General features: G+C 32.0%; 2 protein-coding genes across 3 annotated transcripts in view; one reads left to right on the top strand and one right to left on the bottom strand.

Annotated features, from left to right (window-relative positions):
- The window catches only part of ARL13B (ADP ribosylation factor like GTPase 13B), a 92,656-nt gene that overhangs the window by 12,015 nt on the left and 63,432 nt on the right, over nt 1–17,209 (top strand). The gene's annotated exons all lie outside the window — the stretch shown is intronic.
- Nucleotides 11,034–15,454, bottom strand: STX19 (syntaxin 19). The gene is given in 5 exon segments (XM_051967651.1): nt 11,034–11,238; nt 13,621–13,777; nt 13,780–14,056; nt 14,058–14,100; nt 14,102–15,454. Coding segments are annotated over 5 exon segments (759 nt in total). The 5' UTR covers nt 14,179–15,454.

Genomic DNA, 17,209 nt, shown 5'->3' with positions numbered 1-17,209 from the left:
AAAGCCTTCTCACATGAGTTAGGCAGTCTATACCTGCTCAAAATGTTTTTTTAGTTGTTTATGATGTTCTACCAAATAATTGGAGCAGAAGAGTTGAGTAGCCATTTGGAATCTGTGATTAAAGGACAAGAAACAAAGAATGTAGTCTGTCTTGTAATAGGAATGGGAAGAGGTAGCGCTCATTTTCCCCTTATTGAATAACTTAAATTCTAACATGTTTTAAATTAAATTATTACATGAATCTTTTAAAACTTTTGATCATACTATTTGGTTTTATATCACAATTATTTCTGAATATTTATCTTCGCTGCCAATCCTGTGACAATTGTTATAAAGTTAAGGAAAATTAACCAACATCTGAGAGCATATATGACATTTTACACTCATATGACCCTTGCCTTGTTTTGAATTATTCTTGTATAAATAATGGAGAAATGTATTTAGATTTACATTACTTTTCTTGTGTAAGGCCAAGGAAACCTAATTGCTATGTCTTTTTCATACCTCCTCTGCCAATCTTTTCCTTCACTCAAAAAACAATTTTGTGAATGGTAGTTGTGCCTTCTCTTTTAGGGGCTTCCAAGTGCTATTAATACTTCATTAAAATTAGTTTATAATTTTTGATTTTTGCTCAATAAAAAAATAGTGAAATTGTCCCACAATCATACTGAGCCCACTTTGTATTAGATTTTATGAAAAATAATGGCAGATAAATGTTTTGTTTTGTAATAGTTATATTTACATGTATTTTATATTTGTACATGTGTTTATATTTGTCTGTCCATGCCATTTTTTTTTTAGCACTCTTTTTTTTTTTTTTTGGCTGCGCAGTTAGGGTTAAGTGACACTTGCCCAGGGTCAGACAGCTAGGAGATGACAAGTGTCTGAGACCAGATTTGAACTCTGGTCCTCCTGACTTCAGGACTGGTACCCTATCCACTGCACCACCTAGCCCCTCCTTTTAACTCTTAAATCATTCCTTGAGTACAATTTAAAGTAATTTTTATAGTTAATTCACCTATCGTTCCTTTTAGAGTGAGAAACTGGAGGTTGTTGTTTAATTTTATATTGTGAATTTTTGTATAGCTTAATACATAGGATATTATAAATTGTTTAGATAGTGGATTTGTTTGTAAACTTATTTGAATGAGAGAACTGTTGAGACCTAAGAAAAGTGACTAGCTTAAAATCATTTAGGAGGTTTGAAGCAGAGATTAGAGGTTATCCCTTATTGATTTTAGATGTAACTCTTATGGCTCTAACCAAAGATAACTTGTCATGGTGAATAAAGGAATATTTGCTCCAAATCATTGTATTTGGAATAAAGAATAAGGGAATAACTTATACTTTATTGAAATCTATACATTTTTAATATATTAAGTCAAATTGAAATGAATCACAGCTTTCCCCTTATATTGCCCAGCTTCTTAAATTTTGGATTACCGCCCTGTATGGGGTCTAAGAACTGAAAGTTGTGAAATTATGATTATCAATAAATGTTTGATTTGTATACGTATTTTTTATATATACCCAAGGTTGTGTAAAAATTTCTCAGATGAAAAAATTTAAGAAACCCTGTTATAGTTGGCCAATTTAGTCATACACTGCCCTTCACATTTGAATTCTTTGTGTTATCTTATTGCCATTCTAGCATTGCCAATCCTCAACCCTGACGTCTGTCTCCTTTTACTCCCATGCTATTTGCTAATCACCATGCTAAATTCTGGGAATACAAATAAGAAAAAGAGACAGTCTCTGCCCTTTAAATATTTATATCTTATGAGGAAAGAGTATACAAAAGAAAACTGATTAGTGGGAAGAGAACACGTAAGAGCATTGGTGGGAGACACAATGTTCCTGGAGTGAAATCTAGCAGAGCATATAGAAAATGAAATGAGCTAGAAAATCCTGATCCCTTCTTAAAGTGAGACTTTGGGAGGACTGTTAAAGAGCACAGCCTTTCATTCTTCCTGCCTTAGGAAGGAGGTAATGATGCTTCTCATTCCCACTGGGGTTTTGATCCTATCCTTCCAGGAGCTTACCCTGTCATATTCGTCTTCCATCTCCAGTCACTAGTGGCTACAAACATATCTTGATAGATCTATGCTTTAAAAAGAAAAAAGAAAAAAAAGGCCTTATTTTGACTCTGTCATTTATTTAGCCTTTTATCTGTTGTTTCTTCTTTTTACTATCAAACTATCTTTTAAAAATTTTATTGGTGCCATTATGATGGTTTTTTTTTTTTAATCAAGGTCATTTTCTGATATTTCATTCCTTTCCTCCTACATACTACTCTTGTAATAAAGAATGACACTTAAGCAAAAATTAACAGTATAGTTCCAACATCTGGATTTATTATATTTGGCATATGTTTCTACCTTACTTTTTTATGGAGAGGAGAAAGAATTCTTATATCCTGGGATCAGTGTTGGTTATTGCATTTAATCTGAATCTAGTTAATATTTTTTTTTCTGGTTCTGGCTTCTTTGACTGTTAATTTATATAGGGTTTTTATGATTTTCTGAATCTCTCACATTTAATGTCCCTTGAGGCACAATAATATTATATTCACATACCACTGTTTAATCATTCCCAACTTGATATGTATCATTTTATCTTCAGTTTTCATTATCACAAGAGAACTACATTGAATATTTAATATATGTAAGATTTTTCTGTGTTTGACTCTTTGAGTTACTCAGTAATAGGATTGCTAGATCAAAGTATGTGAATATCAACAATCTCTTTAAGTACTGTAACCAATAGTGATTTTTCAGTTGTCAATATGTGCGTCACCCCCCCCCCCAAAAAAAAAAAAAAACAAAAACAAAAACAAAAAAAAACAACCAATAAAACCAAATTTTTTGACACTCTTGTTGATCACTCCTAAAAACTTTCTCCTCCTCTGGCTTCCATATCATTGTTGTTAATCAGCTTCTTCCTTCAGGGTTGTGTCCTTGGATGCATCATTATCCATCTCTCATCACTTTGAGTGTGGATGTCCTTTGAGGTTCTACTCTGCACCCTTTTCTCTGCATTTGACTTCTCCTGATGTTCTAGCTAGTCTGCTCCCATAGATTTCATCATCAGTTTACAGATGACTCCCAAATCCAGACCTAATATCTTTTCTGAACTCTGGTCCCAATTACCTGGTAGACTTCTCAATTAGAACATCTCATAGGCACCTCAAATTCAACTTACATAGAACAGAATTGCCCATTCCTTCAGTTGTCAAGCGATACCACAATTTCCATCATTTTTTTTAGTCATTTAAAGATCACTTATTAAGTTTTTGCTTGCATACTAGATATTGATACTGGGGATATATAAAAAAAATGAAAATAATTCCTGCCCTCTAGGAGTTTATATTAGGAGTGGGAAGCAATAATGTACATGTAAATAAAATATAAACAAAATAAAGTCATGCCATAGGAAATAGCAACAGAACTAACCTATGAAGAAAGCTAAGAAGCAAATGGCTCAAGGCAAAATATTCTGGGCATAAGGGAGAGTGTGTACAAAGGCAGAGTTAGGTGGTGGTGTGCATAGGGAATGTGAAGTGGGCTAGTTTGACTTTGAATGTTCAGTGCATACAGAGGAACATGATAATCCTGGAAAAGTAAGTGGTCCTAATCAATATTAGGAAATGGGACAAGGAGGGGGGAGAATTATCTTTTTCTTCTATCAATCTTTTGAATTTCTATTGAAATGAATGGTACTACCCTTAAATTCACCCACTTAAGAGACAGCTTTATCTTTCCCTTCTCTCTTACTCTGTATATTTAGCCAAATTCTAAGTCTTGTTGATTCTACCTTCACAACATTTTTCGTATCTGGCCCCTTCTCTACACTCAGATTGTTATCACCTTAATTTAGGCTTTTATCCCCTTCTTTTCAGTTTCTCCCCTGTATAATACATCTTCCACATGTTTTAACAGTTGTTAAAATGATTTTCCAAAAGCACAGATTTGATCATATCACTTCTCAGCTGAGAAAACTTCACAGGTTTCTCATTGCCTCTAATATAAAAATAAAATGACAATAGTCCTTCTTAACCTGGCTCCAACCAACTTTTCCAGCCTTAAGTTCAGCTAGACTAAATTTGCTTACACAGAACAAACCCTCTCCCTTCTCAGCTTTTGGATAGGCTGTTTCTTGAATCTGAAATGAACTCCCCTTGTCATTTCTATCAGAAAGAATCCCTAGCTTATTTCAAAATTTAGTTTAATAACTTCCTTCCAAGTTGTTCAAGGACTATTTCTTATATGAGACTTTTCTCCAACTCTCTCCTTTTGCTCACCCGTTGCTGGTATTTCCTCTAAGAAATTACTTGATATTTACTTTTGGTTTATATTTTGTATTTAATTGTCATGAGTTCATACTATTTCCCCTAATTGAAGTAAATTCCACATGGGTTAGAGATTGTTTCATTTTTAACTGTCTTTCCAGTAACTAGTAGAGGGCTCAGTACTTGTTGATAATGCTTTGAAATTATAATATAAAGAATGGGAAATATGAATACTAATAATTTTATTGTGTAAAGCAGAGTAAACATACAACAAACAAAATCACTTTCAGCTAATTATGAATTAATTGAAATTATGTTTCATATGTATAGCATGTACATAATTTTACATATATATTATTTATACATATTTTAAGTATATGTAAATGTATACATTTGTATTTCATTGTTTCCAATGGAAACGTCATTTTAAGGCAATTTCGTTTAGTATATATAATATTATTTTGGGCAAGTCATTCTAGATCATTTTTTTTAATCAGTAAAGTGGGACTTTACTTGGATTAGGGGGAAGTGAACTAGGTGTAGATAACATCCCTTATTTTATAACTAAAGAATCCTTTGCATCTTTTTCAAGTATATTCAATGTGTTAATGAGAAGTTACTAAATAGTGTTCCTAAGACTCCATCTTGAAAAATGAATAGATGTGCTTTGTAATTAGTATATTTGGTATAAATGGGGCAGCTGGTCGGTGCCAGTGTATACAGCTCTAGGCTTGGCATCAGAATCACTTTAGTTAGATCAGATCCAGCCTCAGTCATGTACTACTTATATGAGCCTGGCCATGTCACTTGACTTCTCTGTTTGCCTCATTTACCTCATCTCAATGTTGTGAAGATCAAATGACGTAGTATTTGTAAAGCGCTTAGCATACAGTAAATGATATATAAATGTTAGCTACCATCATCATTGTTAAATGGATTCTTTCAAAGTGCTTCATAAAAGATTTTACATAGTTTAACATTATTCTTGAAATTTTTTATATGTTTAACTTCCTAGAACTCTGCTTCCTTCCTTTCCCTTTACATAGAACAGTGTTAATTCTACCTTATGTCAAATGATCATGGGTTTTCAATTAATGGGTTCTTTTTTCTTTGCCATCCATTTAAAGAAGAGCCATGTTTTCAAAAACAATAGCACTATCATGTCCATCCCATTGCTGTCTCAGAATCACATAAGATTTATAGTATTTTTGTTTCCTTCCAGGAAGAACTATTAATTAAAATTATAATGTTATCACTGAAAATGTGTAGAGAGCTTTATAAATGAGAATTTCCATGTATAACTCTCTTGCTTTATACATAACATTTTAAAAAGTGCAAGGTATTGTCCCTAGTGAATAGAGAGGACTAGCTATGGAATCAGGAAGATCTGGGTTTAAATTCTGCCAATAACATAAAATCTGTGTGACCATGAGAAGTCATTTAACCTCCTGGTGCCCCAAGGAAGCTTTCTTATATATGACAGAGGAGTTGCTGGCTTTTATTATTAGAAGGTGTTTTTATGCTAAAAGAATAAAACACAAATCTGAACCAAAAAATACACATAAATACACACATACACACACACACACACACACACACCATAAAATCTTAATTTATAATCTCTCTTTCCCCTTCTATATTTGGTAAACTTATGGAAATAAATTATGTAAATGTTATGGGCCAGAATTTGAAACAAGGTACTAAGTGGAATTGAGGAAACATTGGTTAAATCTAGTTTAGCATTGATTTAATCCTACAACAAATAATGGTTTCCTAGTGATATAATGATTGGTGTATACTCAGTTTGGAGCATATAAACTAGGAGCCTTAGCTAGGAGAGACATTTGGAGAGAAGGCAAAGGACTGGCGGCAGGAGCTTAAGCTCTCAGAACCAAGGGGAGAAGTTCAATTCGATCTTAAATCTTCCTGGTGGCTGGCCTGGACTCCTGCATTTCCCCCACTAAGACCAAGGCCAGACTGAAAGGCTCTCCAGAAAGCTGCCCGGCCCCAGGAAAGAGATAATAAAGGATCTGGATTATAAGAAAGTTAACCAGGCCCCAGGAAAGAAGACAAGACTTTTTTTTTTTTTTCCTATTCTCAGTATTTTTATTTTATTTTATTTTATTTTTTTAAATTTTATTTTATTTAATAATAACTTTGTATTGACAGAATCCATGCCAGGGTAATTTTTTACAACATTATCCCTTGCACTCGCTTATGTTTCGTTTTTTCCCCTCCCTCCCTCCACCCCCCCCCCCAATATGGCAAGCAGTCCTATATATGTTAAATATGTTGCAGTATATCCTAGATATAATCCATATTTGCAGAACCAAACAGTTCTCCTGTTGCACAGGGAGAATTGGATTCAGAAGGTAAAAATAACTCGGGAGGAAAATCAAAAATGCAAATAGTTCACATTCGTTTCCCAGTGTTCCTTCTTTGGGTGTAGCTGTTTCTGTCCATCATTTATCCATTGAGGAGACAAGACTTTGAAAGAGACAATAAAGGATTTGGACTTTAACCTACTGAACTGAAAGGAAGGCTGCTCCCAGAGACCCCAAGGAAACCTCAACAGAGAACATTACATTTTAGAGAGAACATTACATGCAAAAGATATGAATAATTTTGTAAAAATGCTTAACAATTACTCTCAGAGAGATTAACAATTTTAACTAATATCATTAATCCTATTAGATGGCACACAAGAGAAATAATCTTAAAAATGGTGAATCTTAGTCATTTTTATATCATTGACTCCTTTGACAGTCTAGTGTTTTTTTCAGAGTAGTAATTTTAAAAAGATTTTTAAAACTACATAGGATTAGATATTGAATTGCCAATTGAAATGTAGTTATAAGAGTGTTTTTTTTGTGTGTGTGTGTTTTTTTTTTTTTTTTTTTTTAAAGTTCAGAAATCCTATGTTGCTGCTACTGTTGTTTTTAATCTATCCTGTGGACATAAGGGCTATAGAAAAAAAAGACCAATCTGTGCCTTCCATTGTGTTCCAGTGTCTTAGGTATAAGTTCTCAGATAATCAAGGCTTAACTCTACTCTCCAGCAGTATCTTCTGGGCTACAACTCTGTTGGAGTTCATAAGAGATTAATTTCCAGGAATCTTAGAATCTTGAGATTAGAAGAGGTCTTTTGAGGTTTTCTACTTTGACCTCCTCCATGAATGAATTTTTAAATATCTTCTCATGAGAGACTCAACTTTAAATATACTACCAGTAATTAGCAGTTCTTCATGGGCACCTAGTAATCTTCAGTCCAATAATGTAGAGTTTCTGAAAGTGCCATTTTATAATTTTTAAAAATCAGGAAAACATTTCCCTATCTCCAGTATTCTGATGCCTCCTTACATTAGTACTTCAGTCATAATTTAACTTATCTGCTGACCATTCATCAGACATCTTCATATATTAGAACATAACAAAACAGAAGGTAAACTGAGAAGTTCATAAAATAATTCATGTTGATGCTCTAAGTTACCAAATTCCATCGCATGTCCTTGGCTTTTGGAAGAATCTCTCAAGTCCTTTACTTAGAACATATTCACCTGCATTTTATATATTTTCTTATAAAGCTTGATGGTTAATAAGTCTTTTATCTGACTCCTAATCAATAGCAAATGAGAAAAGACAAATTGAAAGAGGAAATTCCTGCCAGCTAAATAAAAAGATGACAATAAATAACACAAACTAGAGAAAGCTCACAAATTTGGGAATATTTATTATAGTAACTTCTTAGAACTTCAGAGTCATATGGCATTGCATAATCAGTATTTATGGTGGTACTCCTGTCATGACGTGAAAAGATTATATTATTTCATTATTTTCTTTTTAAGAAAGGGGAGTTTATAGTGTGCTTTGTTATTAGAAAATATTTCCATAAATATTTGCATTAATGTGTTTCTTAAGGTGCTTAGAGGTTGCTAGTTTTCTTGCAGGAAAATTGCTATTATTGACACTATATTTCCCAGTGATACTCAGTACTTGGGAATATTACATAATTGTAAAATTCTTTTGCTTTGATTTTAGTAGTCAATATTCTTGTAATGTTTCTCTCCAAACTTAGTTAGCTAGATAAGATACCAAGTTCATGCTTGAAGACCAAATTGGAAAGCCCCTTCCACATATTTTATTCCTATGATTTAATTTTTAGGAATTCAGCCATTTCATGTTAATGCCATGATTTATTAGAATAATACTTAGTTTTCCCTGTCTCTCCCTTCCTTTCCCTCTCTTTTTTCCTCTGTTAATAATATATGTCTACATAGTTAAATTTTTTTTAACTTTTAAAAACTTAAATTGTAGGAATAATATTTCACCAAATTAAATCATTTAGATCTATTTAATTAGTTGACAGATTTTCCTTTAGTAGAAGTATTCTAGTGGAAGCTAGATGATCACTTGTTAGTGATTTTTAGAAATTTCTTAGCCAGCTTGGATTGGATGATCTCTGCAGTCTCTTCTACAATTCTTTTAAATGGTGGGGAAAAGAATCATTGGCTTAATTTTTATTTATGTGCAATAGTAATACTCACTGAAATCATATATCTTAAATATTTTTATAAACTATAAGAAAGCAATTTTATGAAAAAAACATTTTAAAGTACTTAATTTAGTTTTTCCCTGATTTTTAACGTGTTCTTTCATAAAATTTTTATTGATCACAAAGTTCAAGAGAAAAATGTATTTTAGTTATCATAAATGTCAGTTGTTATTTAGTACCTAAAAAAACCCCAAACAACTTGATTACCTTAAATGAAAATCCAGATGTGAAAATATGAAATGAAATGGATGCCTTTCACCATTTTAATAAACTTAATCAATTATATAAGCAAAAGCATATATTTTGTATAGTTATTGCTAATTATTGTAATGTTTAACTTTATTGTAATGTTTAAAACTGAACATTTGTTCTGCAAAGATGCATTATAACTTAAAAAGTGGTTATGATGTTTCTTAGAGATATTTCATTGAAAACACTTGATTTCCTTACAGTTTTACATATCTTTGGACATTAACTTAGCTCTGATATATATTTTATTACAAGGGTAAAAAAACCTAGTTTGGTTTCAGTGGCTTACAATCTCACTTTGATACTTCCTAAAGGAGCTTTCACATGTACAGAAGTTCAGTTATAAACAGTCATTGAGAGAGTGAAGATAATTGAAATCTAAAGTCCATTTAAATTATTTTCCCCGAAAAATAGTCGATCAAGACAAAATTGCCCAGTTTTGATTTGTCATTTATATAGGTACTGTCCCACACAGTGATGGTGATATTATCAAAAAAATAAATGTAAAATGCCTAGTTTGTTTGCTAATTGGATAATTAGTCAAAATAACTAGGAATTGGGTTACTAGGCATGGAAATTATGCAAAAGTAGAGAAATTAGGAAAGAGAGTAGTGTCTTAAAATTTGGTGCAAGTATATGTTATAAGAAGTAACTAGATAATTCAGTAGATAGTTTTTGGCTGGAGTCAGAAACGCCTGAGTTCAAATCTAGACTAAATAGCTATGGGAACCTGAGAAGAGAGTCACTTAATCTCTTTTTGTCCTAACCTACTAAGGATGGGAATTTTAGTAAACTACTCCAACCACTCTTTTACCAAGAAAACCCATGGAAAATATGGTCCAGACACAACTGAATAACATGTTCTATAACTGGTTTAAACAAACTCAAGGAATAATTGGAGAGTTAGAAAATATCAGAGTATCTCTCATATTTTTGGTATTGTATTGAGGAGCAAGGGTACTTTAAAAAAGAAATGCCCAGAGAAAAGTAATTTATCAAGATATTAAAACTTGAAGAAAATATACATTAGAAGCATCCAACTCTTTTCAATCCAGTTAATTTATTTACCAAAGAAATTTTTTGAATGTCCTTACCCTTCAAGAAGATTGGAAGTATCCTAAGGAGATAATATTTTCAAGCTAGTCTTCTATTTTTTACATCAGTATTTCATTCAAAGTACAGTTAATCATTAATAAATAAACTTCATGATGCAAATCAATCTTGTGTGTGTCTGAGGATCGTGAGCTTATTTTCCTAGAATCTGATTACACTGGAATAAACCAAGGATCCTGAACCTACAGTATCTGTATAGTACTCTACTCTTTGAGATTTCAGCGCAAACTATTTTATTTAATGCTGTTCTTATCTCTAGCTACATTTATGGAAGCCATAAGTTTTGGGAGACTGTAGCATGCCAAGTGTCACATATGTGCTGCTTTGGGAATTACAAAAGTTATAATAAACATGATTCCTGACTTAAGAGAACATAGAGTAATAGTGAGTTAATATAGAAAGAAATGCAATATATTGCAAGAAAGATTCTTTCATTTTAAATGTACCTGAATCTTCTGGTATCTTCAGTTAAATGAGCATTGAAATTATTATAATAATATTGAAAGAAAGTTAAGTCAGAATTTGAAATTTTTCTAAACTATTAAGTTTACATTTTTCCTCATCATAAGGGTAGTCTGAAAATTTCTGTGACCTAAGAAGTTCTTGTTTTTATTATTTTTTACTTCCCCAAGATGAAATTTTTTGGGAGCTTTAGATTATCAAGTTAATTCTCTTAAATACCAGACATATTCTGAATTTTTATAATACTTAACCAGACTTAAATGTGAAACTATTATGTGTTCCAGCTAATGAAAAAGAGTGAAGTCACTTAAATATGGGATACCTCAATTTGTATAGTAGTCAGAAAATTGTGAAAATGATTCTTATTTTGTTAAGTGCAACATGAATAGCACCACTAATACAAAATCTTGAAAGGGTTTCTTTTTTTGTACTTAATAACTCGTCTGAATTCCTCTTTTCTTTTTTTTTTCTTCTCACAATTTTCCTGAGTATCATTTATTGCCTTTTCAATATTGATAATGCTTTTTCCTTGCTCCTCTACTAAAATTGATATCCATATAAAAAGACTTTTTAAAATTTTTTCCCCAAATTTATTTTATTTAAAGAAACAGAATAAGAAAAAAGAAAAACAGAAAAGGAATACAAAATAAAATGAAACAAAACAAAGGAGAACATTGTCATATATCCGGCAGAACATCAGGGAGGATTCAAAATATATAATAACAAATACTGGTTCAATATATATACATACATACATATATACATACATACACACATATGCACATGTATACATATATATAAAAAAATTATATTCATGAATGTCCATTTTTCTTATTTGTAAATTGTTGTTTTCTTAGCTGCACATCTTTTTTACTTTGTTCTTATTCTACCTTTTATCTGCCCCACCATCCCCAAGGAGGCTATAGTTAAGAAAGGATATATTTATATATACATATATAGATACCTACACAAATCCCCACACACACACACACACACATAGACACACATATCTTTCCTATCCCTTTGTTTTAAGTCTGTTCCTAACTTGCCTTACTGTTATATAATCTCCCCCCATCCATAGATCCTTCCTTGTCTCCTTCCCACATCCTTTGCTTCCCTGTTCACCCATCCCTTCTCCCTTGTTTCTTTATAGATTTTTGAGGGTATTACACCCTTCATAGTATATGTAAAGTGTTGCCTATTTAATCCATTCCCTGTATGTATAGGTTTTCAAAAATACAAGGCCACCTCTCCCCTGTAATGCCTTTGTGTCTATTCTTCCTCTGCATGTCATTTGTATGACATAATTACTATTTTCACCTTAACTCTGCCCCAATCTTTCTTTTGAGCCTACTGAATTATTGATGTCAATCTTAAACATACGCTATAAATTTCCCATGGGGGGAAAAAGAACATAAACAATTTATCCAGGTTGAGTTCCTTGAAGTTGATCTTTGATATTGGCTGTTATATGTTAAATTTTCTATTAAGTTGAGGTTAGGTTGATAGAAAGTCCTGGAAATCTGAAAGGTCATTGAATTTCCATTTTTTCTTGTTCAATATTATAGAAAATTTTGTTGGATATTATATTTTTGGCTAGTTCTTTTGATTGTCAGTAAATGATTCCAGGACCTGTGATCTTTTGCTGTGGCAGCTGAAAAGTCCTGTATAATTCTAATTGTACCCTCCCATGTGTTTGAAATGTTTTTTTCTTGTTTCGTGCAAAATTTTCATTTTGATCTGGGGGTTTCGAAATTTGGCAATAATATTTTTGTGTGTTTTCTACAAAGAATCTTGTTGAGATGGTGATAGGTGAATTTTTTCTATTTTTATTTTCCCCTCATGTTCTATCATTTCAGAACAATTTTCTTGGATTAAATTTCTTGCATTATTGTATCAAAGTTATTTCTTTGATCACAATTTTCAAGCAGTCCAATTATTCTTATATTTTCTTGATCTGTTTTCTAGATCTATTGTTATTCTTCTGTTTCTCATTTGTTCTATTTTTCATTCTTTAGAATATTTTGTTATTTTTGGTCTCTCCTCGCTTCACTGGCTTCCCCTTGTCCAATTTTAATTTTCAAATAGTTATTTTCTTCTTTGAGACTTTGTATCTCCTTTTATAGTTGGTTAATTTTTTTTTCTCATAATCTTATTGGTTTTCTTGGATGATTTTTATTTTTCTATTATTTTTTCCTTAATGTCCCTAATTTGATTTTTAAATTCTTTTTTGAGTTCTATAAATTGTCCCTGGACAAGGAGCCATGTCATGTTACTCTTTGAGGTAGAAGCTTTTTTAAATTTCAATCTCCTCCTCTGCAGATGGACCCCCATCTTCCCTGTTCCCACAGTATGTTTCTATGGTGGGTTTTCTTCTTTGCTGATTCAATTTATGTTTTGTTTTGTTTTTTAAAGAAGAGCTATTAGTGTAAGGGCTTTCCCCTCTAACTAGGAACTCTAAACCTAGAGCTCCACCCTCCAGCAAATTCCTGAAGCCAGCAGTGCCCTTGCCCCACTTCCTCTGCCCTCATGAGTGTATTGGTTCCTTCTTGAGCCCAGAACTGTATCACACAGCACAGCTGGGCTTGGCGTTCCTAATCAGTAGAACTGTTTTCCCAGAATCAGACTCCAGTTCCATAAGGTGTCCCCGGGAGGTGAAAGTGTCTGTGGTTCCTGCTAAAACTCCAGCCATACCTATCTAGCCCCAGGGCTTTCCGTCTGTTTCTAGAGAGCTAGTCCAGAGGTGTTTGCACTTCACATAGATTAATCTAGGTCCCAGGGTTTCTTCAGATTTTTTTTGGTTGTATACGGTGGACCTCAATTTTACCCCACTTGTCTAGATTTTTCAGGTGTCTGTTTGTCCTGAGGCACAAATTTTGTTGGGGAAAACGGGAGAGCTTGAAATTTACCAACTAACTCAACTATTTTCCCAGTATCCCCTCCTCTGACCTTTTAAATCTTTTACCTGGTTCTCCAAATTACTAAATTTGTGTCTTTTTTCAATTTCAGATAGTTGTACTTTAGTGATATTAATTTCTGTGAGCAAGTTTTCATTAAAAACTTTCCTTTTCCCTTGTTGAACCATATCATTCACTTCTCTAGACACATCTTTTCAGCAACTTTAAACTGATGAAAAATGAATTTCTTGCATTTTTTCTGCTTTGTTGCTGTTGTGTCATTATACAAACATAGTATCTCAGAATTGTAGAATATGGCAGGCTGTTAAGATTTATGAATTCTTGTGAGAGATGAAGGACCATTTTGAGCTTCTGACTTTTTCATTTCTTTTAATAAACATATAAGTTCGTGCTCTGCTTATGTTTTTATTTCTTTTATATGACTAGATTCCTTCTTAATACTGAATCTTTTCATGGAAGCCACCAGTCCTTTTTTACTGCTGATCAAATTTTTGAAAACCATCTGCTAAACTACTAAGTCTTCTGAAATCTTTGTATGTCATGTAGATACCTCTTAGCTATAGGTTCTCTTTCATAAATGATAGAGTGAAAACTCATGCTTTCAATCTCTGTAGTAGCTTTTTGACTCTAGAGAGCTCAAATTCTTTTGTTCTGTGTGAGTTTTTGAGAAGTCAATCTTTTATATTTTTTCCTTCTAAGGAACACAAATGATTTCTTTTTATTGGGCATTATTATAATCATCCATGGAGATCTTAGGTTTGATTTATTTTGGTTTTTGTTGTGTTTTAATTTTCCTGCCTCATTACATATGAAGTTAACATTACCTAGTGTAAGCTTTCGGTTAGTTTTCTGGGGGGAAAAAAATGGTGTCAGGAAAATTCAGCAATCATTTCCTTTTTGAAAATATGGACAAATAAAACTTGGATTAAAAAACTACTTTATATGATGCTTCCTTTTCCTCATGAAAATAATAGACTAAATGGTAGAAATAAGTAACGTAATTGTAGCTGCCCGAATAATTATTACTTTTCAATTAATATACTATTAGATGGATGTATTTTCTTGCAGAATTATATGTAAGAAAACATAAACTTTCAGGACTAATTTCAAATTCTAAATTTGCTCTGTGATAAAGCTGTGGTTTTGAGTTGTTGGTTGATGTAGAAATCATTTTTTTAACATGCAAAATGATATCTTGAACTTATTTCAGCATAGAACCAATTCCATAGGTAAAAGTTTTTGTAATATATATTCTTCTCACACACTGGAAATATACACATGGAGTTTACCTTTTGGTTATTTTGTTATTTTGGAATTTAATGTATTTTAAAGATTTTCTTTCCATTGTTGTTTTATAACATGTTATCTGAGTAAGATGAGAATCTTTGTAATAAATGCCCTTGATTTTATGTAATCTACTTCTGAAAAACTCAAAGCACTATAATTCTTCTGTATACATAGTGATATTTATTTTATTAAGTATGTAATTAATAATTTGGTGGATAATATGGAGAAATATGAGCTGTTATAGGATATTTTGGCATATTAAACAGTTTAAACCAAAGAATGTTAATGAATCCATGTAAATCTGAAGGATGCCTCTAATGATAATAGAGGTTGTAGAATTAGTCTGTGTTCTTCAATATGTTGAATGGTAATTGATGAAGAATGAGAAGTTATGCTTGGAAAGGATAATTAATTCACTTTAAAAAAATCTCAATTGACTAGAACATTGGAGTGATACTACTGTTACAAAATTTAAATTGGAATCATTGTTAAGTTCTAACAGGTTCAAAAAGTACATTTTCATGTAAAGAATAAGGGTAGAATGATAGGATCATAACAGGTATGATACTTCCATTCCCCCAAATGAAAACAATGCTCTTTTTTTTTTTTCGACTGTATTAATAAAAAGTACGGTGACTAAAAGAGGAGAGTCTGTCTTTTGTCTCTATATCAAACATATTAAATCTGTAGTGTTATATTGACTTTTAGGTTTCACATTTTAAGAAACTTTGACAAAGTGAAGATTATTTATTTATAGGATAAATAACAGAATGGTGGGGGATCCAAAATAAATATCATATGAAAGATTTAATAATTTAGTAAGGATTGAGGTTAGACTCTATTGACTAAAATGTAATTTTTTGTAGGAAATATAAAATTGGGATTAAATTTATTACACATAACTACAAAGCATGAAATAAGAACCAGTGGGTTAGAAGCTATAGAAAGGCACATTTGAAAGCAAAGGGCATTTATATTTTTTTAAGCAAAATGCATTTATAAAAAATAGAATTATTCAGAAGTATCATTGGCTGCTTTATGTGTTTAAGATCTCTTTCACTAGAAGAGATCAAACTGAGAAGGTAAGAGAACATGTTGGCCTCAGTATACCTCAGATCATTTGAAAAGTTTATAGATGTGATTATGATCAATGATTTTTAAGAAATGAGGAGGAATAAAGAGTTTCTGCTGAATTAGGAATCGACAGATAGCCTTATTTTCAGTAATGTTTTCAAGTTGTAAGCCAATGAGCTTGCTTTCAATTGCTGGAAAAATTCTATAACCTATTATTAAAAGTTTGATTTGTGTAAACTTACAGAAGCTCTGATTATTTAGGATCAACATGAATTCAACAATCAGTTGGTCATATTAGAGTAACTTCATTTTCTTTTTGACAAAGTTACTAGATATTCTTTACCTGGATTACAGAAAGATGACAGTTTCTCATGATATCTTTGTCCTTGTGGGAAGGAAGGAAGTCACATAAAAGTATGGTCACATAGGGGATTTAACACTGGGATGGATTTTAGAGCTCTTCCAATCCAACCCATCATTTTTTATGGGATGAAAACATTGAAGTCTATTGCAGTAATAAAAATAATAAGGAGTATTTTAATCTAGATCCTCCATTTCTCAAATCTAATGAATATATTTACATTCATTAGGTGAATTCAGAATGATTGAATAAGAATGACAAATTTCTAAGAGTTGTCAATAATGAAACACTTCGTCTGTTGGATGATTTCTACCCAAAGATTTGTTGTTAGTTTCAGTCTGTTTTGCGTTTTTTATTTATTTTGATGAAGACATATATGAAAAACTTAACAAATCTTTATATCACCTGAACCTGGGAAGAAAAATTAACATAGCACATTTTATAGCAGAATTAAGAGCCAAAAATAGCTTGATAGCTTAGAATGATGCACCAAATCAGTTAACTAAATTATTTTTAGACCAGACCTGTGATTTCATCAATATGGGGAGTTCCTGATGAAGAAAATGACAAGCCATTCCAATATCTTTGCCAGGAAAACCCCAAATAGGGTCATGATGAGTTGTGTACAACTGAAGTGACTAAAAACAACAAACAACAAAAAGTTTTAAGTCAGAAAAGTAGTTTGAGTAAGGGAATCTTCCAAATGGAGAAATTTCCTCTACTGATATACACCACTTCCTTTTCAGCAACTTAATCTTGAAGTGTTGCCTAGCACATTCAAGAGGTGACACATCTAGGCTGAATCAGAAGCAGGACTAGAACTCACATCTTTTTTACTTTGAGTAGCTTTCTATCTACTATACTACAATGTTTCTGTTGAATAAAATATGAAAGAAATAAAAAGAA

Source organism: Antechinus flavipes, chromosome 6 (assembly GCF_016432865.1).
Source record: "Antechinus flavipes isolate AdamAnt ecotype Samford, QLD, Australia chromosome 6, AdamAnt_v2, whole genome shotgun sequence".
Classification (NCBI taxonomy): Eukaryota; Metazoa; Chordata; class Mammalia; order Dasyuromorphia; family Dasyuridae; genus Antechinus; species Antechinus flavipes.
The sequence above is the reverse complement of the archived record's forward strand: the minus strand, read 5'-3'. Positions and strand labels throughout refer to the sequence as shown.